Source organism: Mirounga angustirostris, unplaced genomic scaffold, assembly GCF_029215605.1.
Source record: "Mirounga angustirostris isolate CCGP_5_RB_7025 unplaced genomic scaffold, mMirAng1.0.hap1 SCAF_1, whole genome shotgun sequence".
NCBI lineage: Eukaryota > Metazoa > Chordata > Mammalia > Carnivora > Phocidae > Mirounga > Mirounga angustirostris.
Genome location: NW_026991709.1, coordinates 41796676 through 41821150, shown reverse-complemented (window position 1 = coordinate 41821150; position 24475 = coordinate 41796676). Strand labels below are relative to the sequence as shown.

The following is a 24475-nucleotide window of genomic DNA, read 5'->3' as shown; positions in this document are numbered from 1 at the left end:
GACTTTCCCCTCTCAGGACTTTTTCACTTATTTTGCCCCAGGTCTTAATAGGATTGCTTATGTGGCACACACAGACCTTTCAGTCTTGCTGGCATGTACTTACTCAAGCACTTGAAATTTTCCAAGCCTTTTCCCCAACAAAGAGTGATTCAACTCCTTCATTTTTCACATGTAAGTTTTGAAGTTAGGAAGGCTAACAAACAGAAAAATAGTGCTTAACACACGACTTTAGGTTCCCATCTTTGGTAAAACAACTTGGTGTATTGAATTTTCTGAAGCCACTAACCATTTATATCTTAGCTGAGCCTGAAATTTGTAAAACTAATGTATTTTTAAAAATTGTGATGTGACTCAAAAGTCACTCTTAAGTGGCATTACCATCAATACTTGCTTATATTGAATCTTTGCTCTGTTTTTCAGGATATCCTCGTATCTGTTGAAAATATGATAATGTTTCAGGTAGAGGCCATAAGTCTGTGTTCCAGTCAACAATTCCATCTGGAATTAAGAGTCAACAGAAACAATGTGGAGCTGTTCACTCCACTTAAAAAAGACATCATCTCCTCTGAAAACTTTAAAGGACAGTTGGCCATTTTGGACAAAGCAATGAAAGGGACAGTAACCACTTACTTGGGTGGCCTTCCAGGTATCTTCTTACCTTTTTTTTGTTTTGTTTTCAGAATTATATTTAAAAAGTTTTAAAAAGTTATATTTTTAATCAAATTGATAGTATTTTAAATATGTAATCTTAGCAAAAGGACCTTAGAAGGGAAGACAAAATTCCAGTATCCATTTTTCTTTTCCTGGGGATTTATATTGACATTTTATGGGTATATTTTGTTTATTTATTTTTTAATGGTGAACTAAAACTAACCCAAGTTTTGTTGCATTTGACTATCCTAGTTAGAAAGTATTTATTATTTCAGTTCATTCTCACAGTAGTCTTATGAGTTCAATCTTTATTCTTTAATTCATCCATCATTTACCTTTTATTTATTAAGAACCTACACCCCAGGTGGTAGGGCTATAGTAATAAGCAGATATTGATTCCTGCTGCTAAGCCTTTTATAATCTAGTACAGAGGCAGACGTCAAATAACCAATTAAGAAAATATCAGAATAATTAAATTGTGATAACTTCTATGAAGGAAAAGTATGAATTGCTTTCAGAGCCTAAAAATGGGGACTTGGCCTGGTTGTGCCAGCCAAGAATGAGCTCTCTGAAGAAAAGGCTAAGATATAAATATGATAAATGGAAGTGTTAAATTTAACCAAGTGATAGGGCGGGAATTGGAATTAATATGCAAGTAAAAATGGTCTATGTGTGGGCAAAATGGGGGGTGGATACACTTGAGGAATATATAGACGATGAGTGTGGTGAAAACACATTGAGCAAGGGAGATACAGGATGAGGAAGCTGAGAACTGGGTGTGTGTCGGGGGGTGGTTTGTAGACTTGGTTCGGGGTCCTGAGTCTTATTACAAGAGCCATGGGAGTCTTTAAAAAAATTTAGACAGGGAAATTGTATATCACTATTATCATTTTAAAAACCCACTCCACGTGATGGATGGAGATGGACAGGTGGGAGGCAAAAGTGGGATGAGAGGAACCGGGGACTGCTGAAGTGGTCCAGATGGAGAAGCAGTAACAGTAACAGAAGCAACAACTATACTGCCATCAATCAGTGCATAATAAATAGTATGGCATCGTTGAAAGTGCTTAGGAGGGATCAACTTATTTAACTTTCAAAATAGACCTGTGAGTCAGGTGCTATTATTATCCCTATGTTACAGATGAAGAAGCTGCTGGACTAGGATGATGGCAGTGAAGATGGGGCACAGTGATTAGATGGGAGATGCATGTGAAAAACAACATTAGTAGGATTTAATGATTGAAAGGCAGGTATAAGGATCTCTTTCTTAGGTATCCACCATGAGGAGTTGTGTGGGTGGAGAGTCCGTTTACCATAAGATGGAGAAAACTGGAGGCAAAGCACATTCATCTCTGACTTAATATTGGAAAATATGAAATTGGCATCAACATTTTACTTTAAATGGCAAAAAATAATTTAGGCAGAAAGTTTTTGAGAAATATTTTCAAATACCATTTGCAGGTTATTCTCAGGGAAAATTCTGAGTTTGATGTCTGGACTTCTAGTAACCTTCATTTTCTTACTTTTAACTGCTCAGGGCCTTCATTTTTCATATATGGAAATTTTATGTGGGTTTTTGTGGGATAGAAGTAAGGATGCTCTAAAAGTTATGGATAGATAGATAAATAGATAAGTTAGCATGGTTAATAGAAAGTTAAGTTACTGTGGTTAATTATTAGGAAGTATAATTTTAGTTCAAATGAATGAATTCTATATTGAAATCCACTTACTACCTTATTGCAAATTAGTTGAATGCCATTTTAGTAAATCAGACAAGCAATGAAAGAGTTGAAAAGAAGTAAAGCTATTAAATTTTAATGGTTCCAGGACTTTGGCATCAGCACTGAAGATTGACTTCAGGCAAGATGTGTTTAGAGTGAGGAAAATTGAGGAGAACTGGCAATTGAGATATTAGGAGTGTAAACAGTGGGATAGGTAAATTACCAGTTGATATGCAAAATAGGAATATTCAATTGCATACTATGAATTAGAAATCAGGGGAAATTGATATTTCTGAGGATTTTTATAATAGTGGCATAATCTTGATGTTCAGCCAGACTTGAAAGGGTTTCATAAAGAATGCTGTGAGCCCCTAGAAAAGTATGGACTTTATTCACTGCGTTGGCAAATTAAAGGTGGAAAATTTGACCTGTATGTTTTTTGCATAAGGTACTAAGAAAAAGAATAAAGGCTGAAAAATGTCCATTGGGAACTAAATTCATGGGGAGGAGATGCCGAAAAAAGAAGCAAGTAGAGAGATGGATGTTATTAAAATGAACCATTGTTCTTAGGAATTCAAGGGTGTTACCAAAGTATTAAGTCTGATGAGGAGAGTGAAAGTGTCGAAAGGCCCAAAGGCCCTATTCACTGAAGCATTATTAAAATTATTTTTTGAACACTAAACAGTACATAAAGTGAATTTCCTATCATGACCTGACATTGTATGCTCAGCAAGAAGCTATTTTTAGGAAAATATAGAAATCTGCTTTTATTCCAGCAGTAATAAAAGAGATACATTTATCACAGCATTTTAAAAAGATTTCCATGTAGCTATAGTTTGGAGTTGAAAAAATGATTTAACAGTGCTTAAACTGTTGCTCAGATTTAAGAAGAAAATAATAAAATAGAACATCACAGGTAAGAATATGCTCTTTTTTATTCTTTTTAAAGTGTTTATCTATCTTAGGTTTTAATGAGACTGATTGTGTTTATGAAGTCAGAGGAACTGATGATATGCTGAATCCAGTGTTAAGCACAATACCTTATATACATAGAAGTCACTTAATATAAATTTATTGAATAATTACATTATTAATTTTTCCTTTACGATTAGAATTTGGTTGGAAATGGGAAGTTTGAATAGTTCCTCTAATTGTAAGCAAATAAGATGCCAAAAGTCTTGGGTTAATATTTTAATATTCTGTTTTTACAGATATTCCATTCAGTGCCACACCAGTGAATGCCTTTTATAATGGCTGTATGGAAGTGAACATTAATGGTGTTCGGTTGGATCTGGATGAAGCCGTTTCTAAGCATAACGATATCAGAGCTCACTCGTGTCCATCAGTTTCAAAAAGCACAGAGAATTCTTAAGGCTTCTTTCCTGTACTGATAATACATTTTTCCTGTATGTAATTATGTTTCAATAATAGCTGAAGGGTTTTTCCCTGCAATGTACAGACCTTGATTTTTTATGGTACTTTGGCTTTCCTGGAATTTTAAAAAAGGTCCTTTTTCAAGAAGAACAAGATCCTCTTGTGGTACAAATCACATTTAAAAATTCTTACCTCTATTGCTGCCTAGAAATTAAATAATGAAATATATAAACATTTCTAATTTGAATTTTTTGCTACAAATGACATTACTTCATTAAAAGTAAAATGTAATTTTTTTAAAGATTTATTTTTGAGAAAGAGAGAGAGAGAGAGAACAAGTGGGGGGAGGGGCAGAGGGAGAAGCAGGCTCCCCTCTGAGCAGGGAGCCTGACACGGGACTCGATCCCAGTACCCTGGGATCATGACCTGAGCTGAAGGCAGATGCTTAACCGACTGAGCCACCCAAGCGCCCAAAGTAAAATTTAATTTTATCACCATGACCTAGTGCTGAAATATCTGTGTTTTTTGGAAGGCAAGGAAGTAAACTCAAACAAGAGTGCATGTGACTAAATACTATTGATCATAGCAGATACTCTTTATTTTTGTTTTTCCCTAATGAGGGCAGAAGGAGAGACAGCGGCCTATCAAGAATTAATTGAGTGGAAGGCTTTAAAGCTTTACTCCAAAAATAGTTCCTCAGAGGGACTTTCACTTAGCTTCACATTTGAGCCAGTAGCTTTCCTGAATTAAAAACAAGTGGGACAAATTTTCATAAGAACACATGAATCTTGCTGGTTAGTAATTGGATTTTATGAGGAAGACATACTAGATTGGGCTGGAATGGGTGTCAAAACCCAGGATGGGTACAGTCCTTAAATTTGGCTGTGGGTCACGCAAGCTTGGGAGATTAGAAAAGGCAGAACCTAAGATGGAAAGAACGAATGAGAGAATGAATAATGTGGAAGTGCATAGTTTTCCTTGAATCCAACTTTAATTACCAGAGTAAGTTTCCTGATGTGATTGTTGAAGGACAAAAAGAACTCTGAAAGCTAGAAAAGGTATAATGAGAGGATAACCACAGAAGGACATAGTTAATATTGTATCTTTGGAGTAAGGGGGTTAGAGTGCCACGTACTTGTTGGTAATGCATTCCAAGTGGTAGTTTTATCACTCCCAAACCTACCAGTCACATTAGGTATGGATCAGATGTCTCAATTGATGGTTTTAGAAAATAAACTTTTTTTCTACTATAGATATTTTTATATCACATGAAACAATACATTAGAGTATATTGCAAACATTTATGTGACTAATATCTATATTCTGTCAACTTTTTGAACAGAACATAAAATCATCTAACATACATGTAAGTCTTCCTGCAGCACAGTGGTTCTTTTGTTGAAAGATATAAAGCTCAAATATTTGATCAGTAGCTATGGTTGAGTTATAGACTGGAGCTCAGAAATGGAAGAAAAGCAAAGGTGACATATATTGAGTGTTTGATACCTGCCAGAAATTGTGCTAGCTCATCTTCCTCGATGTAATCTTTCTCCCAATTTACCACCATGTACTGTGGGTGATGAATTTCAGCAAGCAACTATTGACAATTATGTTGGTGTAAAAAGCAAAGAAGTAGAAAAACTGAAAGCCTATGAAAAAGGAAGAAAAGAAAGGAAGGGAAGGAAAAATGAATTTTCTTTGGGGAGGAGTTTTGTGATTCTTGTTTAATTATGCCCAGATACAAAGACAACTACAGGGATCAATTCCACACTTCCCATCAGAAACAGAAAACTTCCAACATGCAGTGATCTTCAAAGAGGCTCCAGAGACCCATTTATAAATTTCATCTCTCTCTGAGATGCATGTAGGTATGGCTTAGAGAGCTGGGTGAGGAGGTGTTTCTTACAAATGAGAATCTGACAATGATCTTACACATGGGCTACTTGCTATATCTGGCTTCAGGCTTTCCCAGAGAATTTATATTTGAAAATCTGATCTTCTGCTGTGGAACAAGAGAAATCCTCTTTCCTGCTAAAGGTTTAAATGGTGGAGTCTAAAATCTCATTCTGTAACTAATCTCCAGATGGAAAAACCATTTGATACATCTGATCTCTTCAAGTAGATCTTAAGAGAAGAGTGGATTGGGCCAATATTTAAATGACATACGAAGAATCTAATGTTATTATCTGGAGTTCCCAAATAATAAATAAATATAATAAGTTATTTTACATAAATATAAATAAGTATAATAAATATAAAAAATTTAATTAAACAGAGTCATATTGAACACTGGGGTTGAAGCTGGAGCCTTCACGGATGAGTGTCTTACTGAGCCAACTCAGCATGTACAAGGCAGCCACACAGGACTAACAGCTGGCTATTCTAGAAGATAGATACAGCTGTATCCTTCTTTGTACACATAGCTAGCAGGTTACCAGGCAGGGAGGTCTGGATCAAGAGTCCATGCCCAAATTCGAAACTCTATACTGCTCCTCTATTCTTACTGGTCATCCCATCACTCAGTAAATGCTAATTGTTGGAGTGAACAAATTCTGTCCTCAGCTCTATATATAACTTGCTGTGTCTTTGATTCTCAGGTGATAATATCATCGATTTAATGGTTTTGAAGACAAATGTGATATTATTTAATTAAATTAAGGAAATGCTGACAATGACTCTGAAAACTTTTATAATTAGAACTCTGGGCTACATATTGTCCTAGGAAAACAATGGAGAAAATGCTCTAGTCCTGCCATCAAAAAATTCAGTCTAGGAGATAGCAGAGAAATGGGACAAGTAATTCAAATATGAGCCTGAGTTTGGTAAGAGCTGCAACAAAGAAATAAACTGTATGCAGGGGGCTATGGGGAGGAAGAAATGGGTTACAAATGGAAGCTTAGAGATGTGCTATTTGAATTAGGCCCAATAAAATATATATGAAGTTCCATTTCTCTGCTTCCAAGTCCTCTTTCCCACAATGTTTTCAGATAATCTCTCACACAGAGATCGTATTTCACAATAATTCTTAAAACCTCCCTTATTGCATGAAGTACAGATAATTAATCCTAGCTTTCAAGGGCTTTCCTCATTAAACCAGTAAATCTCAACCTGAGAGCCTTCTTAGATTCATTGACCCCATTGCAGACAACTGAATCAGAAGATTCCCATGGATAACCAGAGTAACAACCCACAGATCCAGCCTCTGGGTTCTTCCCTAACCTCATGCACTCCCTCCTATCTCCTTATGTCTCCCATGTGCATGTGAGTTCACACGTACACATATAGTAGGGCAGACACAACACAAAAAATGAGTGGAAAATAGAGATAGGAGAAAGGGAGAGAAACAGGTACGAGTGAGTAAGTGTGTGTGAACAAAACCAGGAGAGAAAAGGACGACAAAGAGAAAAGCAAGCAAGAGGAGAAAGATATGAAAGCGGATTCAGTGAAAGATTTGGTAAGATAGAAAATAAAGAGGAAAAGGAAAAAGAAGAAGCAAAGGACACAGAATGATACTGGGTGAAGAGGATAGAGACAGAAAAAAATACAAAAAGAAATACTTTTTTGTAGACACTTAGGTAAGAGTCGGTGACATTCATAGTAACATCTGAGAATTAAAGAAATTAAACAGAGACTGAGATAATTAAGTAGAGATAGAAATTTATAAGAAAAGAAATTTGAAAGGAAAATGTGAAAGAAGAAAATGTTAGGAAAGAAAAAGGGAGAAACAGAAAAGACTAGATGAGCATAGAAAGAGAAAAAAAAATAGGTAAAGAAAGATGAACCAAGCATAGACAGACAGAAGGAACAAATATAAATAGAAAGAAAGAGGGAAAGAGTGCCAGGAGAAAAACAAGAAAGAGGTAGACATAGAAATAACAAGAAGAATGTGTCTGGGAAGAGAAAGCCGAAACAAGAAGAACATAGTAATAATTAAAAGGGAAAAAGAAAGAAAGAGATACGGAAATAGTGAGGCAAGAAGAAGGAGAGGAACTCAGCCAGTTTATCCAAGGTGAGGATGGCAACCATAAGACTGGTGTGGAGATGATGTTCCATGCCCTGGAGGTGGAGCTCTTGGCCAAGTAGCTGCTAGGGAGTGTATATGCCAAAGTGTCCCCAAAGTCAATCATCAAGGAATCCTCTATAGGAATTCATAAGGATGGTCTTGTAACATTCTGCCAGGAATGGTGGAAGGGCCTGCAACCACTATCACTGGCCTTTTCTTGCCTTATTTCTGACCTCTTTGAAACTGAGGGCTTAGCCAGTTTACACCAAAGAGAGTGGTCACCAAGGGAGATTACATCTGGGGAAATGCAGAGGAGAGAAAGGGCTCTCTTCAACATGGTGTGAAGTCGACGTTAGAATTAAAACAGTGAGAACTTTCAAGCCTATGGCCATATGAGAATCCAAACATCACACAGGCTATGGCTGGCATACTCATAGTGGGCTAGTTATATAAATGTGCAACTCCTGGGAGTGTAGGAAAGAAAATCCAGTAGTATGCCAAAATGACAAGTTTATGAAAGCTACTGGGTTAGAGAGAGTGTCATATCTATCATAGTCCATGAAGGAAGAAGCTTGCTTGACTGGCCCCCTCTGGTAGAATTGATTGTTGAGGTGATGTTGTAGCATCCTCCTCAGTCTGTGTTCTCTACCTCCTCGGAAGAGCTCCTCTACATTCCTGAAATTCCTGTCTTTGTTGTAGCCCCCCAAATATGTAGAATAATTAGTCTGGAAATTTTAAGTATTGGTTGTTTTTTTTTTTTCTTTCAGGCACCACATTTTTCCAGAATCTCCCCAAAGCACAAAACTTGCTGTTGAACCTTTCTCTTGAAAGCCTTTGGCAAATGCATATGAAACTAAAAACAGTAGCTTTCAAAGAAATTTTTCTCATGCCAAGCCATTTTGAGCTGAGCCCTCACACTCCTTGGTATCCGTACTTTCCCCTCTGTTTTTTAAAATACTCTAGAAATGCCTGAGAAGACTAGGGATCTGTAGTTGGTAAGCCCTGATTACTTAAAGCTATTGGCATGACACCATCAAGTTTTCCTGGTGATCAGATTGTCCACCCCAGGGAACTACCTGGGGGGTTTTCAAAGGCCATGCAACTGTATATCATTATGGGAAAACTTCCCAGATTTCTCAGTTAACTCTGTTTTCTGGGCTGAACTTTCCAGGATAGGCAATGTAGGGAGAAAAATCAGTAAAATCACTAGCCTCTGATCTCTTGTTCACATCATTACCATTATAATTCTCCAATTCAATTCTTTTTTTTTTTAATTTATTTTTTTGACAGAGAGAGAGACAGTGAGAGAGGGAACATAAGCAGGGGAAGTGGGAGAGGGAGAAGCAGGCTTCCAGCTGAGCAGTCAGCCCGATGCGGGGCTCGATCCCAGGACCCTGGGATCATGACCTGAGCCAAAGGCAGACGCTTAACGACTGAGCCACCCAGGAGCCCCAATTCAATTCTTTTAACATACAGAATCTGAGCACCTACTAGATGCAATAACTATGGACATGTTTGGAAGGCAACAATAAATTCATTGATTCAACAAGTATTTGTGGAACACATATTATACGCCAAACTTTGTTCTAGGTGCTTGGGCTTCATGAGTGAATATCCTTTCATCTATGTACAAACATGGTCATGGAAAAGAAAGGAACTGTAGAGGTCGAATCCAGAAAGCAAAAGTATCTTCTATGACTCTTTGCATATCATGGCTTAATTTAAATCAGCTTTTACCTTGGTATTCCAGATTTCAGGTTACTTTTTTACTGTTCACGTTCAATTAAAAAAAAAGTCATGTGGGTCTAGAATTCAGATAGAAACCTAATCAGTGGGACCACCTTTCAGGTTCTGTGTGAACACCTTCACAGATGCAGAGCTCACTATTTGTCTAAGAAAGTCACTTTACTCTTTGCTCAGTGCCTTAGTTTGGAAGCTTCAAGAAGCAGATACCAAGAAGGTAATAGATAGGTGTTATGAACTGAATTGCATGTCCACAAAATTCATATGTTAAAGCCCTAAACCCTAATGTGACTGTATTTGGAGATAGGGCATTTGAGGAGGTAATTAAGGTTAAGTGAGGTCATAAGAGTGGGGCCCTAATCCAATACAACTGCTGTCCTTATAAGAGAAAGACACACCCGGGATGTACGCATACAGCGGAAAAACTGTATGAGGACAGCAAGAAGAACGCAGCCATCAGCAAGCCAAAGAAGAAAGAGGCCCTGGGAAAAACCAGACCTGCTGATACCTTTGGTCTTTGGACTTACAGCCTCCAGAACAATGAGTAAACAAATTTCTGTTGTTTAAGTCACCTGGTACGTGGTATTTTATTATGGCAGTCGTAGCAAACTAATACCACAGGCAAGAGATTTATTGGGAGAATCACCGGTGAAGGGAAAAGTGGGAAAGAGCAGGAATGAGTAGGGAGGATCCTCAAGTACCAGGTATGTCTGATACCTGTACAAGGAGAAAGGAAATAGGTTGATAGGAAGAGTCTCATATCTCAGTGCAGTTCTGAGGAAGTTTCAGCTAGGTCAATGAGGAATGCTTGGAAATATTGCCCCTCAGCAGAGTTCTGCATCAGGCAGGAGTGGCCTGGCAGAAATACTGTGACTGTGCTGAGTCATTGGTTGGGAGGAATCCCAGATGGATCCAGAGAGGTAACAACTTCAACTATCAGTCAGCTGTGTTCCATGCAGCAGGGTCTCTTAAAAGTGGTCTAAGCTGCATGCTTTCATATCTGTCACAGTCAGCTTTCTTAGAAAGCTCTAAAAACAAATCAGAATCTCCATACTTAACAAGAAATGCTCCTCTATTACAGCCATAAATGAGTTAGTATTCTATTGGTTGCAAGCAGCAGGAATTCAGTTGGAACGAGCATAAGCAAAAAGAGAATTTTTGAAAGGTATTTGGTTAACTTAGGGAATTTAAGGGATAAAAACTATTCCTGGGGGTTGGATTGCTGTAATGAACTAAGGAAGTTTCCTCACATTGTTTCTCATGGCTGTTTTTCTCTGACCAACTACAGTTTGCCGTAATAATACATATTGGTTTCCTCAACTGTTCAGTTGGAATGTCATGGAATATGGCTGCCAACCATTTCTGAATTTACGTGTTCATGTCACATACAGGTCAGAGATGGCAGATCAATAATAATTTTTATTTTTCATCCTCAGTTCCAGAATTCCAAGGGAAATATTTGACTTGCCCAGCCTGGGTCAAGTATTCATTCTGAACCATCAAAAATAGTGGGAAGGCAACAACGGTGGACTTACATTAGATCAGTGGTTCTCAAACCTGGCTGTACAGTGAAATCACCTGCAGATCCTTAAAAATACTGACCACTTACTTCCCTTCCCCTTCCCCCCCGACCCTCAGGCTCCAACCTCCAGCCCAGGATTCTAATTTAATCAGTTTGGTATGCATCCTGGGCATGGAGAGTTTTAAAACTCTACAGGTGATTTTAAGGTACATCACAGAATGCATCGCCCATGAGGCAAGGTGGCTGGGAGGGGGGTGGGTGTGCAAGCAACTGCAAAGAAGGGGTCCTGGCCACCACCTGTAGATGCCCACTATGAAATAAAGCTTTCTGTTGTTTCTAAGGAGTTTTCTTAAGTTATCCAGTAAAAGTTATATTTCTACAACCCGTTTTTAACTTATGTCTTATATTGCCATGTTTCTGATTTCATTAAAAACAAATACCAAAAAAAAAAAATCATCCCTCTTCTACCATAAGAAAAGTAACTTACTCTATCTAGCATGTAATATATACACCTTATAAAAATAATAGTTGTGTAAAAAAACCCCTAACTTTACACTTTTCATACAGAAATAAAAGTTTGAAAGTGTGTATGCTTTTAAAACAAACCAAATTTTTGACATTACACTTACTCTAGCTGAGAACTCTTTTTTCTAGATTATCTTCCTCCATTGTGTAGGAAGTAACACTTTGGTAGTGGAATCTGCTGACACCAGCTCGTCTGTAGTTTCCATGCTCTGCTTGCCGTGGCTCCGAAGAAATGTTTTTTTGTTTTGTTTTGTTTTTAAAGATTTTATTTATTTAACAGAGAGAGACACAGTGAGAGAGGGAACACAAGCAGGGGGAGTGGGAGAGGGAGAAGCAGGCTCCCCGCTGAGCAGGGAGCCCAGTGCGGGGCTTGATCCCAGGACTTGGGATCATGACCTGAGCCGAAGGCAGACACTTAACTGACTGAGCCAGCCAGGCACCCCTGAAGAAATGTTTTAAAACAACCCTTGTTGGATTGCAGTATCAGATTTTCTCTTGACTTTATCTTTATATTGCTTTGGAGAGTATTGGTAAAGCTTGTTTACATGATTGGTTCTTTTGTAAATTACCACACTTTCTGATTTTATTGTTCTATCCTGTAAGATACAAAGCTGATCTTAGAATAGAAGTAAGTATTTGGGTGTCTGAGACGGGTAGAGAGAAGTTGGGGGGAGGGGTTGAATGTGCCGACACTTAACCAGCTTTTCTAACAGGTCTGTTATAAAAGCCCTTGTCCTGGTATTTAGCAACACTTCATATTCCCGTCCTGCTTTACCCACACGTCTTCCTCTCCCCATACACACTAACAGGAATAATCAAAGCTTGCTAAAGGGCATAAGATGCCTCTCCTGAAGAAAGGAGAACTTTCTTATTGCCTGAACTCAGAGCGCTGCTACCCTCAGTGAGTGAGGACTGAAAAGATGAGACTGGGGCCAAGGAAGAACCGCTTAGCTCCAGCACTGCTTAAAGTAAAGGTGCTGGTCGGGGCGCCTGGGTGGCTCAGTCGTTAAGCGTCTGCCTTTGGCTCAGGTCATGATCCCAGGGTCCTGGGATCGAGCCCCGCATCGGGCTCCCTGCTCAGCGGGAAGCCTGCTTCTCCCCCTCCCACTCCCCCTGCTTGTGTTCCCTCTCTCGCTGTGTCTCTCTCTGTCAAGTAAGTAAATAAAATCTTAAAAAAAAAAAAAAAAAAGTAAAGGTGCTGGGGAACCGGCAAAGCGACTCCTCAGGGTAAGGGGACGCCTGATTGGTAGCAGTTTCACAACCAGTTTGCGAAATTCTCGAATATTCATACGTCAGCTCTTGCCAGTCTGTCTGAGCTGGCTCCAGCATATCAGTAGCAATAGTTTCTCAAAATGTGTTTCCAGTGTAGTCATCCCAAAGCAACACATTATTTACTGTATGAGTTTCGTGAGGCTGCTGTAACAAATGACCACAGACTTCGTGGCTTAAAATAACAGAAATTTATTCTCTCACAGTCTGGAGGCCAGAGTCAAGATCTGGCAGGGTCCTGCTTCCTCTGGGGGCTCTAGGAGAGACTCCATTCCTTACCTCTTCCAACTTCTGGTGGCTGTCGGCTTTCTTCTGTTTTCTTGGCTGGTGACCGAGTCACTCCATTTCTGTCTCCATCTTTATGCTGCCTTCCCCTCGGTGCGTCTCTTCTCTGTGCATCTGTCTGGTGCTGGCCCTTGCCTTTAAATTTCGGGCCCACCCAGATAATCCAGGGTGATCTCATTGCAAGATCTTTAACTTCATTACACCCAAGAAGTCTCTTTTTCCGAGAAAAGGAACACCTACAGTTTAAAGAATTAAGATGTAGGCATATCTTTTTTTGGTGGGGGGAACCATTCATCCCATGACACTTACTCTATGTCTAAAATTCATTCTGGATTACTGTTAAAATTTAAGAGAACAGAGATAGAAAGTGAGAGGAATATTATGTTGTTATTGTTATGGATATGAATTCTGGAGCCAGACTATTTATTTTATTTTATTTTTTTTAAGATTTATTTTATTTGTCTTAGAGAGAGAGGGCATGAGAAGGAGGGGCGGAAGGAGAGGGAGAGAGAATCTGAAGCAGACTCCACACTGAGCGTGGAGCCCTATGAGAGGCTGGACCCTGAGTCAAGACCAAGGGTCGGCCGCTTAACCAACTGTGCCACCCAGGTTTAAACTAGACTATTTAGTTTAAATATCAGTTACATAACTAAGTAGCTGTTAGTGCTAGGTTGTTTATTGTCTCTGCGCCTCTTTCCTCATCTGTAAAGTGAGATAATAGTACTTGGCTTATTGGGTTGATGTGAAGATTAAATTGTCCATAGTAAGTGATATGTGTTTGTTATTATTATTTTTATTATTGTTATTGTTAAATAGAGGAAAGTTGGCTGGATTCCCAAGATTCATTAAAATAATGGTCTTTACTAAAGGTTGAAAGTCTTACCTTCTACTTCGCAGGACCAGAAACTTGCCCTGTGGAAGTCCACAAACTAGGCTTGAAGAAGTGATTCCTAAAGATCCAACTTCATTCATTGATACATTCCAATTTTTTCTCAGGCCTGTCTTAAAAATGGTAACAGGCTGCTTTGTTTTCCTGCTTCCATTTTTGCATCGGATAAGAGACTGTATACCTTTTACTTGGTCAAAACTGTGGGACTTAACTGTGTCCCTTTCTCCAACAGTGCCAGATTTAGGAAAAAGCAAAATTTGAAAACCTTACTATATGCTTTCACCATCACAGTTTTAATCACTACCACTAGAACATTCATTCAGATTCATAATGGTGCAAAAGGAGAGATGCTAATCCACTAAGCACTCATGTTAATGTTCATTTAATAAAAAAAATAGATTCTGACTCTCTTGTTAAATTATGGGAGGGGGAAGGTAAGAAATCTAAACTATAATTAATTCGCATAATTCATTTAGATGCATTTCCTCTGAAAGTATTAAAATGCCTTTGTTGCTTCCTCTAGGAATTACTTAAAGCATTGATATATTATGGTTTTTCTATATAATTTTCAGATAGCTAATTTTATGGTTTAGAAAGTAAAAAAAGAAAGCCTCTAGAATTTCATTTTCAAATCGACCCTCATTTGTTGACCAGAGAGATTTGTTCAAATAGAAATTATTTTACATGATGCAGCCAGTTATATAGGTAGTTATTATTTAATGCTCTGTTCTGCTTTTTAATTTTTAAAACCCCTTTTCTTTCTTAAAAAAAAAAAAACAAACAAGCTCTGGCCAGTTTTATTAAAGAAAAATTTTGCATGATTTGCTTTCCACCAATGTGTTCTGGCATGCTTCAAATGATATCAGAATCCCTGGATCAACGATAGCCAGTATGCGCACTGCAGTATTTCTCCCACGTTCGCTGGGCCCAGTTCAATATCATTGCCTCATTGTCATCGGACACCAGTTTTGGTCAACAGGGGGCAGTGTTCTATTTCAGATTTCCTCAAGCTGGGCAGTTGGCGAGGATGACCAGTTTCGCTTTGCTTTATCTGATCATTTTCAGGGTCTGCTTGTACCCCAGCACATACTTTTCACTTTTCATAACACGTTGGAACCTAGAGTTGATTGACGCCAGCGACTCTTTTGACTTTTTTGTGGCCTCCATATTGCTGCCTTAGGTGTGGGATGGCCCCAACCAAGAGCAGCCGCCAAGGTGGCTGGGAGGGAGAAAGGGTAAAATCCCTTTTATTAAAAAATAAGTACAAGACCTCTTTGGCGTGGGCAAAATGGGAGATACTAAATAATTCAAACAATTAGTAAGAAAAAAATCAGTTTTAATTAACAAAGCTGTGTTCCTGACTAGAAACTAGAAAGTACCAGACTATCAGATCCAGAAAAATGGCCTCAGGACCATGGTGAGGTAAAGTCAGGAAAAGAATATATATTTCAAAATTATTCTAAGGATTCCCTATTACTCTACATATGGCACTACTCAGTAATACCTCAAGTTGAAAAAATATCTAGCTCCATCAATTGCATGATAAAATGTACTATATAAAAGTGTATCTTAGGACTGAGAAAACCAGCTCAAAATATTTATTTTGAATTGTCCAAATTCAATACTATGATTAGATGTCTTTCATTTTTGTTCTTCATAACTTAGATTTTAAAGTAGCCCTTTGCATCCACTTTCTGTCCACTCATGCTTTCAGTTTAGTACATAAGTAAAACCCGTGGCAACTAGGGACAAAATGATAAGTTGCTGTATGTCCTCAGTAGCTTTCTCCAATGCCTACCTTTTTCCTCACCTGCAAAATTCCCCAGTCAAAGGGCTAAGAGTAAATCCTCATTATAGACAAAAGAGATGAGTCTGGTTAAGCTCATTAAAAAACAAAACAAAACAAAAAAACAGACTCCTTCCCTGGCCACTAATTGCTTTGTTTTATATTTAAGTTCTCTGCAAAGTTTCCAAGGTCCTTCATCATCTTATCTCCATCCTCCTGTCTCCAGCCATTATCTCTGCCTCATCAGGTCAGTGACTGCGGCTCTTCACAGGTCCCTTTTAATCCCTTTGTCTTCATCCTTTCGCTTTTTCATTCCACTGAGAAAGCCCCCCCTACTTTTCTTCAGACTATCTCAAATGCATCCATCCCATTCTCCCTTGTAGCACTGAGTCACATTTACCTACTTCCATATACTCTGATTATTTACAATGTGTCCTTTTGTACACTGTAATTTGTATGAAAGGAGGGGCATTATCTGTTCCCTAGTGCCTGGCATTTGCTAAATAATATATATTTGTTAAATAAATAGATTCTTTTGTTGATACGTATTTGCTTTACTTCCTCTCCAACTTGCAACAAGTTTGTAAACATTTACACACCTGGAAAATACCCACTGTTGTTTTTGAATCCACAGATGCCTTTGGACTACCTCTCTGCTTCCTAAAATACCAATGATTTCATGGATACCTGAGAAACCGAGGTTCATGAAAATCATGAGATACTAGTGAAGGTCAAATGGAGATTAAGCAATAAGGTGGAAAAGAACGAGGCATGGGAATTTTAGCATTTCTTTAGCACACGGAGATGAACAATGTTACTTCACCTATTATCTCATCTAAAACAAAGTATCGTGATAATGAAGTCTTTTGGAGCTGAGTATTTATGACAGAACATTTGCAGGATATAAAGGGAAACATTGAAGGCTTCTGTGTTTCTGTTCTGTCTATAAAGAAGCCAGAACTAGCCATTTCTATGCAAGCCCACACCAGATGATTTAGGGCAAAAGACATTGTACTCTAAAGAGAGATTATCGTGTAAGGAAGATATTGACATGCAAAGATGCATCCTATTTTCCTCCTCATTCTTGGAATTTCATGTCCCAGGCAAAACAGATGACTCATATTACTACAGAACAGCCCACATCCACAAATCATGCCAGAACTGTCTCAAAGGAAATCCTCAACTTTCCTATCAACCTGGACATGTCATTATTTTTCAAATACTTTTACAAAAGGAGTGTTTCATCATGACTTTGACATCCTTGGAAATAACTCAAATGAACTCTACTCAGTCACAAAGGAAAAAAATCTCCCATTATTTACATTTAACAGACCTGTCCCCCCCCCGCCCCCACCATCCTGATTTAAAAGCCCAGGATCTGACTAGATTTTTCTCCTTTTGTACATATATTTTTGCCTACAATACTGCTTCTTCTCTCTGTCTGCCTTTGAAGATAGACTCATATTTCAGTCTTAATTTTGCTTCAGGTCAGTAAAGTCAAAAGAAAACTGTAACGTCTTTGGCAGAACATGTCATGGGCTTTGAGCATCCTATTTCTCTTCTTTCCTATTGTTTTGTACTAACCTTGACTGTGTGCTTTTCAGGCTCTCACTTTTGCTCACCACTTTCTCTTTTTTAATTGAAGTCAAATTCACAGAACATAAAATTAGCCATTTTAAAGTCTTTCGGTGGTAGTTAGTGCATTTACAATGTACTCGCTAATTCTTTTGTTTCTCTCTCGTTGACTGTAAATTTAACAAACTTTTCTTATCTCCTCGTGACTGAGTTCAACCCTGTGCCTTCAGCCCTCCCCAGATAAGCAGTGTCTAAATTATCTGAGAAGACAGAGGCCTCACAGACTGTCTCATTTTCTATCCTCCTGTACCCCTTCGTTCTCTGCGCAGAGGGAATGCGGTGCTTCTCCTGTCCCCTTGCCTCCACTTTGTTGGTACCCTGTGCCACCAAATACCCTCCATTCCTGGCACTCTTAATCAGTCCTTTCTTCTTTCGGACTGTTTCCCCTGGTGTACAAGCTTATTCACTATTTATCCATTCTGTAAAAGGCTTTTAGTCCGTTCTTATCTCTTGACTGCTCCCAGTTTTTCTAAACTTCTCAATAGAGTAATCCGTATTCTCTTGCTCATTTAAAAACTCACCTATTACAACTTAACCCATGGCCCACATCAGCTAGTCCACTCAAACTGCTTTTGTAAAAGTCACCTCCCATTTACGAAACTGAAGATCTTAATCATAATTCTCGAAGACCTTTTAACCAAATTTGACCCTGCTGACCAGGGCCTCCTGTTTGATTAGAAATACTCTTAGTCTTTGGGTTTTGTGTCATGTGTCTTTCAGGATTCTTTTCCAACTTCTCTGAAAAAAAGTTTTTGTTTTGTTTTGTTTTGTTTTTAGCAACTCTAGGAAAGTCATCCTTTAGGTATGAATTTTTTCAAAACTTCGTATTTGGCTTTCTCTTCACTTTATACACTTCCGTGGTTGATTTCACAATCTCTCATTACATCTCCTGTCTTCTCTTTTGGTTGTTTTGCAAACTGAAAAAACAGCTCCGACAGCAAATGAGAGTGAGCTTTTATCTCTTGAAGGTTTGGAAGCATAACCTGAAGTCGCTCACCCTAAGCACAAAACCACATTGAAGTTCTGAGTTTTATCTTAACTTGGGTAGATTTTATACTGTAATTGATATTATATTTACCATTGTTTAATTTGTAGAATTGTAACTAAAATGTCAGATGAGGTAGTCTGTCCTTGGGAATTATTATTATTGTTTTTGCTTAAACATACCATGTACTCTGGGTCCTTCTCTGTGTCTCTGGGAACTGGGTCCTTCTCTGTGTCTCTGCCACACAGAGAAAGGCGTGGAAGCTTTCTGTAGTCACCTCCGACTTTGAGTTCCTGCTGCGTCTAATGTAGTTCATTTTCCATACGATTTCACTATCTTTCTAGTAACATCCAGCCCTATCAGGACAGTATCACCCGAGGTGCAGAAGATCCACTTCTTTCTCCAAAGTTTCTCAACTGTTGCTGACACAATGAATTTGAAGGTGCAGCACTGAATAAAGGTTTGTTGCACCTGATGGCGACTATTAAAAAAGTAACTACGAATTGATATTAGCCATTCTTGTTCATAAATTTTCTCAGTTAACCCATCATGTGATACTTTTCCATTTGCCTCAGCCTCTTCTCTCTCTATGGATTTTCTGTATCTACATATTCTGAGAATCATCTTAACCTTTTCCTGGAAATGGAATTCTTTCAGCAAGAACTACGTACCGTGAGTTTAGTGAAAATTTGTTTTCCCGTTGCCAATGCTTGAAATCACTTCCCTAGAACACCCTTTAATCTCCTGCGTTTTACTGTAAACTTGCTGCCTTGCTGAGTATGCATACCTTTTGTGCATATTCCATTTTGAGAGGTCAAACTCTTTGGAGATGACTTCCAAAGGTGCATCTCCGGCCTGACTTCTGTTGAGCTTCTGTTCTGTATCTCTAGAATATCCCCAACAGGCACCTGGCATTTCGATATTAACAGAGCCTGAAATTGCATTTTTTATTAATTCCTGCAAGTCTGTTTTTTTCCTGTTATGTTCTTTATCTTGAATAAAAGGATCATCATTCACTTGGGCACTTTCTCCTGGATTCTTTCTTCTGTGACCTCATGCTTCTTTTTCCCCTCACTTCCCTCATACATATTCGTTTGGTTACCATGTTTTGTCAATTTTACCACTAGAATATTTTTGGGATTTGTTATCTCTTCTCACTAACCACTGTAGTTCTTCTGCCCGATGCTTACTTTCTCTCTCATTTGGGTTCTTGCATTTCTTCTTGCCTGTGTTTCTATTGTCATGCTCTATATCGAGTTTCTTCTATGCATTCCACAATTCAGCTAACTCTGGATGCACTTATTTTCTGAACAATTCATTTACCGAACAGCTACTTTATGACCAGACTTATGATAAATACTGAGGATAGAAAAAAAAGCACCAAATGAGTTTCTGCTTTCAGAGCTTCATTGTAAGCTTCCACAGATTTGGTTATGCTACTTTCTCTGCATAAAATATCACTTGCCTCCTGGTGAACTTTTATTCATTCTTTAAGTCCATGTTTAATGCTCTTTCTGTGAAGACTTTATTTATTTATTTTTACTCTAGAAAGAATAAATCATTCTTGTCTGTCTTTTGGCCAAACATTTTATGCCATATATATATATACAATTTTTATTCCAGTGTAGTTAATGTACAGTTATAGTCATTTCAGGTGTACAATATAGTGGTTCAACAATTCCATATATTTCTCAGTGCTTATCAAGATAAGTGTAGTCTTAATTCCCTTCACCTATCATCTATCCCCCTCTCCTAAACCCTCTGGTAACCATCAGTTTGTTCTCTACAGTTAAGAGTCTGTTTCTTGGTTTGTCTCTCTCTCTTTTTCTCTTTGTTCATTTGTTTTGTTTCTTAAATTCCACATATGAGTGAAATCATATGGTATTTTTCTTTCTCTGACTGGCTTATTTCACTTAGCATTATACTCTCTTGCTCCATCCATGTTGTTGCAAATGGCAAGATTTCATTCTTTTTCATGGTTGGGTAATATTTCTCTCTCTATATACATATATAGTGGAATATATATTCCACTTCTTCTTTATCCATTCATCAGTCGATGGACACGTAAGTGCTTCCATAATTCAGCTATTGTAAATAACGCTGCAATAAACATAGGGGTGTGTGTATCCCTTCAAATTAGTGTCTTTGTATTCTTTGGATAAATACCCAACAGTGCGATTGCTGGATCATAGGGTAGATAGTTTTAGTTTTAATTTTTTGAGGAAATTCCTTACTGTCTCTCACAGTGGCTATACCAGTTAGCGTTTCTACCAACAATGCACAGGGTTCCTATTTCTCCACGTCCTTGCCAGTACTTGTTTCTTGTGGTCTTTGATTTTAGCCATCCTGACAGATGTGAGGTGATATCTCATTATAGTTTTAATTTGCATTTCCCTGATGATGAATGATGTTGAGCATGTTTTCATGTGTCTATTGGCTTCTATATGTCTTCTTTGCAAAAAGTCTATTTAGGTCCTCTGCCCATTTTTAAATCAGATTGTTTGATTTTTGGTGTTTAGTTGTATATGTTCTTTTTTTTTTTTTTTAAAGATTTTATTTATTTATTTGAGACAGAATGAGAGACAGAGAGCATGAGAGGGAGGAGGGTCAGAGGGAGAAGCAGACTCCCTGCCAAGCAGGGAGCCCGATGTGGGACTCGATCCCGGGACTCCAGGATCATGACCTGAGCCGAAGGCAGTCGCTTAACCAACTGAGCCACCCAGGCGCCCCCAGTTGTATATGTTCTTTATATATTTTGGATATTAACACCTTAATGGAGTTTATTTGCAAATATGTTCTCCCATTCAGTAGGTTGCCTTTTTGTTTTCTTGATGTTTTTTTTTTCTTCTTCTGTGCAAATCCCAATAGTTTATATTTGCTTTATATTCCTTGCTTTAGAAGAAATATCCAAAAAAAAAATTTTTTTTTTTTGCCACAGTCGGTGTCAGAGAAATTGTTACCTGTTTTCTAGGATTTTTATGGTTTTAGGCCTCAAATTTAGATCTTTAATCCATTTTGAGTTTATGCTTGTGTCTGGTATTAGAAAGTGGTGCAGTTTCATTATTTCGCATGTAGCAAGCCCAGTTTTCCCTGTACCATTTATCGAAGAGACTGTCTTTTCCTGATTGTGTATTCTTGCTTCCTTTGTTGTAGATTAATTGGCCATATTAATGGGTTTATTTCTGGGTTCTCTATTCTTTTCTGTTGATCTATGTATCTATTTTTGTGCCAGTACCATGGTGTTTTGATCACTACAGTTTTGTAGTGTATCCTGAAATCCGGAATTGTAATAACTTCTGCTTTGTTTTTCTTTCTCAAGATTGCTTTAGCTATTTGGGGTTTTTGTGGTTCCATGTAAATTTTGGTATTATTTATTCTAGTTCTGTGAAAAATGATGTTGGGAATTGGATGGGGATAACACTGAACCTTCAGATTGCTTTGGGTAATATGGACATTTTAGCAATATTAATTCTTCTGAGCCAGGAGCATGGAATATCTTTCCATTTGTTTGTGCCTTATTTAATTTCTCTCATCAACGTTTTATAATTTTCAGAGTATAGGTCTTTCACCTCCTTGGTTAAGTTTACTCCTAGTTATTTTTATTCTTTTTGGCATGCACCTCTTTTCTTAAAAGAGAAGAGCTGTCTTAAAGGGATGAAACTTGACAGTCATTTGTATACTATGTATCTCTACTGATCCTACCCGGTATTATCACCTCAATATAATCTGGGTCAATCAGATCCACCTTTATCCCACAGTTGAATGAGACTGAGAAGTAATTGATCTGGCTTAACACTATGAAGAGTATTGTAATCTCTGAAGCTGTGGGGTGATCCTTTTCTTCTATTAAAGTTCATTAAAATAAGCTTCTTTTATATAAAACTATTATAAAAGTCATTAACAGATTGTGGAAAGTTACTATATTCAGTGGAAGAAAATTATAAATAGAGACCAAAAAGCTAGATTGAAAGTTATGGTCATGTGCAGGAAAACAGATATGGATGTATGCAGAGACAAAAATAAAATAGGCATGTGAAGAGAATAGTTCATGAGGCTCGGGAGGCCCAGAGAGAGCGCTGGATGATTTGGTTCTGGTTCTTCAATGAGGTTTGGATGCCCATATTGCCATTCGTTTATATTAGATCACTTTTGTCTTAGTTTGGGTTTCCCAGTCTAAGGGGACATTAAACAAGGTCTCTGTGAAATACCTTTAGTGTTAGGTCACTTTCTTCAGTATAAGAAGACATTAAGCAAGGGATTCATATGCAAGTCATGTATTAAGAAAGTGCTCCCAGATAAACTGGTAAGGGAGTGAGGGAAGCAAGAGAGGGAAGCTAAGCAGCAAGGGTGCTATTTCAAGCAAGGGTGGTGACAGCCTTATTCAACAAGGGAATTTTGGAATGTGTTACAATACACTGTTTGTCCTGATTCAGGCAAAGTTGCTGGGCTTCCATACTCCCTGACTAATCAGTTGCTGGCTTACAGCCATCTTGGAAGGCAGTGGTGATTGTAAACTCTCAAGCGCTTCCTGCTCTCTGCTTATGCTGGCTAAGATGCTTCACTGGCTCAAGGCCCTCCTTGAAAAAAGATGGTTGGAGTAGACTCCAGGACTATGAGACAATACATCTCTGTTGTTTCAAGCCACCAAATTTGTGGCAATTTGTTATCATGGCCATCAGAAACTAATACAGATTTTATTAAAGAATCAGCAGACAAAAGAGTACTGTATCTAATGCTATACGACTTTCTAAATACTTAGTCTCAACTTCCATAACCAATCCCATCATTTTCTCTGGATTGCTCTTTGAGTAGCTCTGTACACTTCTATTCCTGTAACAAAATGCCTGTTCTGTGTAAAAACTATCTTAAATGAGTTTCTGTAACTTGCAGTCAAAAGAATGTTGACCAAGATTGCCTCCATTCTTCTCCTTAAGACAACAGACATGTATCTATAAAGGTGACAGTGCTCCTTCCTTGATATTACTTCATAGTCGGATCTTCGAGATGCCTTTCATCTTCATGAGGCTGAAGATTCAGGAGGCTTTAGATCTGTAGCCCTGCCATTGGCAGCTGCCCTTGACTCTCCTGTTGAACCAAAGCCACCGTGACTAAATTAAAATTTTCTGGCATTGGCAGGCAATTAAATAACTAGTGGACTGTCTTAGTTGTGGTCCTGCCTCCCTTAATTGTTAAGTCTTTTAAGAGTGTCAAGATTCCATTAGATGTTCAGCTTGTTTTATTATGTCTATTTACTGGGTTTGTTTTGTTTTTCCTAATAGACACTCATATAACCAAAATAATAGTGTTTATCTAATCTTTGGATTAGATCATCTCCATCTCTACTCAATACATTCTTTTCCTTCTACATTAGGCTATTTACTTACTAGGTCTTTTTTTTCTCTCCTATTCTGATTTTATATCTGTTGATAATTTTGTATCTTTAAATCTAAAAAGCAATTTGTGGTTGGTGTTCAGTGGTGAAAGGAAAAGAGGAAAATACATTAAGTGTTGTTTGTTGTATTTAAATTAATAATCTGAGGCAATATATTTGAAAGCACTTGTCATTTCTTAAAACAATATATGAAGATAATAGAGTTTAAATAATTACATTTCTCTCCTTACATTATTAATTAAAGGCAAAAATTTCATCAGCTCATTTAATACTTTCTAAAGTGAGAGAAATAATTAACAGAATTGCACTTTCCTATAGTTTAAATATGCTATATTTAAATTTTAATTATGTTTTATTTCTGAAAAAAAATTTAAATGCTTTATAGGAAGAACTTCTGTATTTAAATCCAGAATAACTGCCTTACCAACTTGTGTTTTTGATTTCCATGCTCTGATCTTGGAAGAAAATTTTAACTTGTAAAATATAAATCTGTTAAAATAATCTCATAATTATACCCATTCCTCAGTATTAGAGATGATATTGAAAGTTAAGTAGAAGAGAGTTAAAACTAAAGTTTGATTTTGTGCTTTTGAAAATGGATGCCAATGATTTAAGTGAGAAAAGTGTGATGTCAGGCTGTATGTTTAACATTTCTAATTTAAGTTGCTTTCAAACACCCTATATGTGCACTTAAG

General features: G+C 37.7%; 1 protein-coding gene across 1 annotated transcript in view; it reads left to right on the top strand.

Moving 5' to 3' along the window:
* Positions 1-5618, top strand: part of PROS1 (protein S) — a 63144-nt gene extending 57526 nt beyond the window's left edge. The window contains exons 14-15 of the mRNA XM_045902697.3: positions 421-646; positions 3584-5618. Of these exons, the coding sequence (XP_045758653.1) occupies positions 421-646; positions 3584-3744 (387 nt within the window). The 3' untranslated portion in view covers positions 3745-5618. The remainder of the gene's footprint in view (positions 1-420; positions 647-3583) is intronic.
* The last annotated feature ends 18857 nt before the right edge of the window (positions 5619-24475 follow it).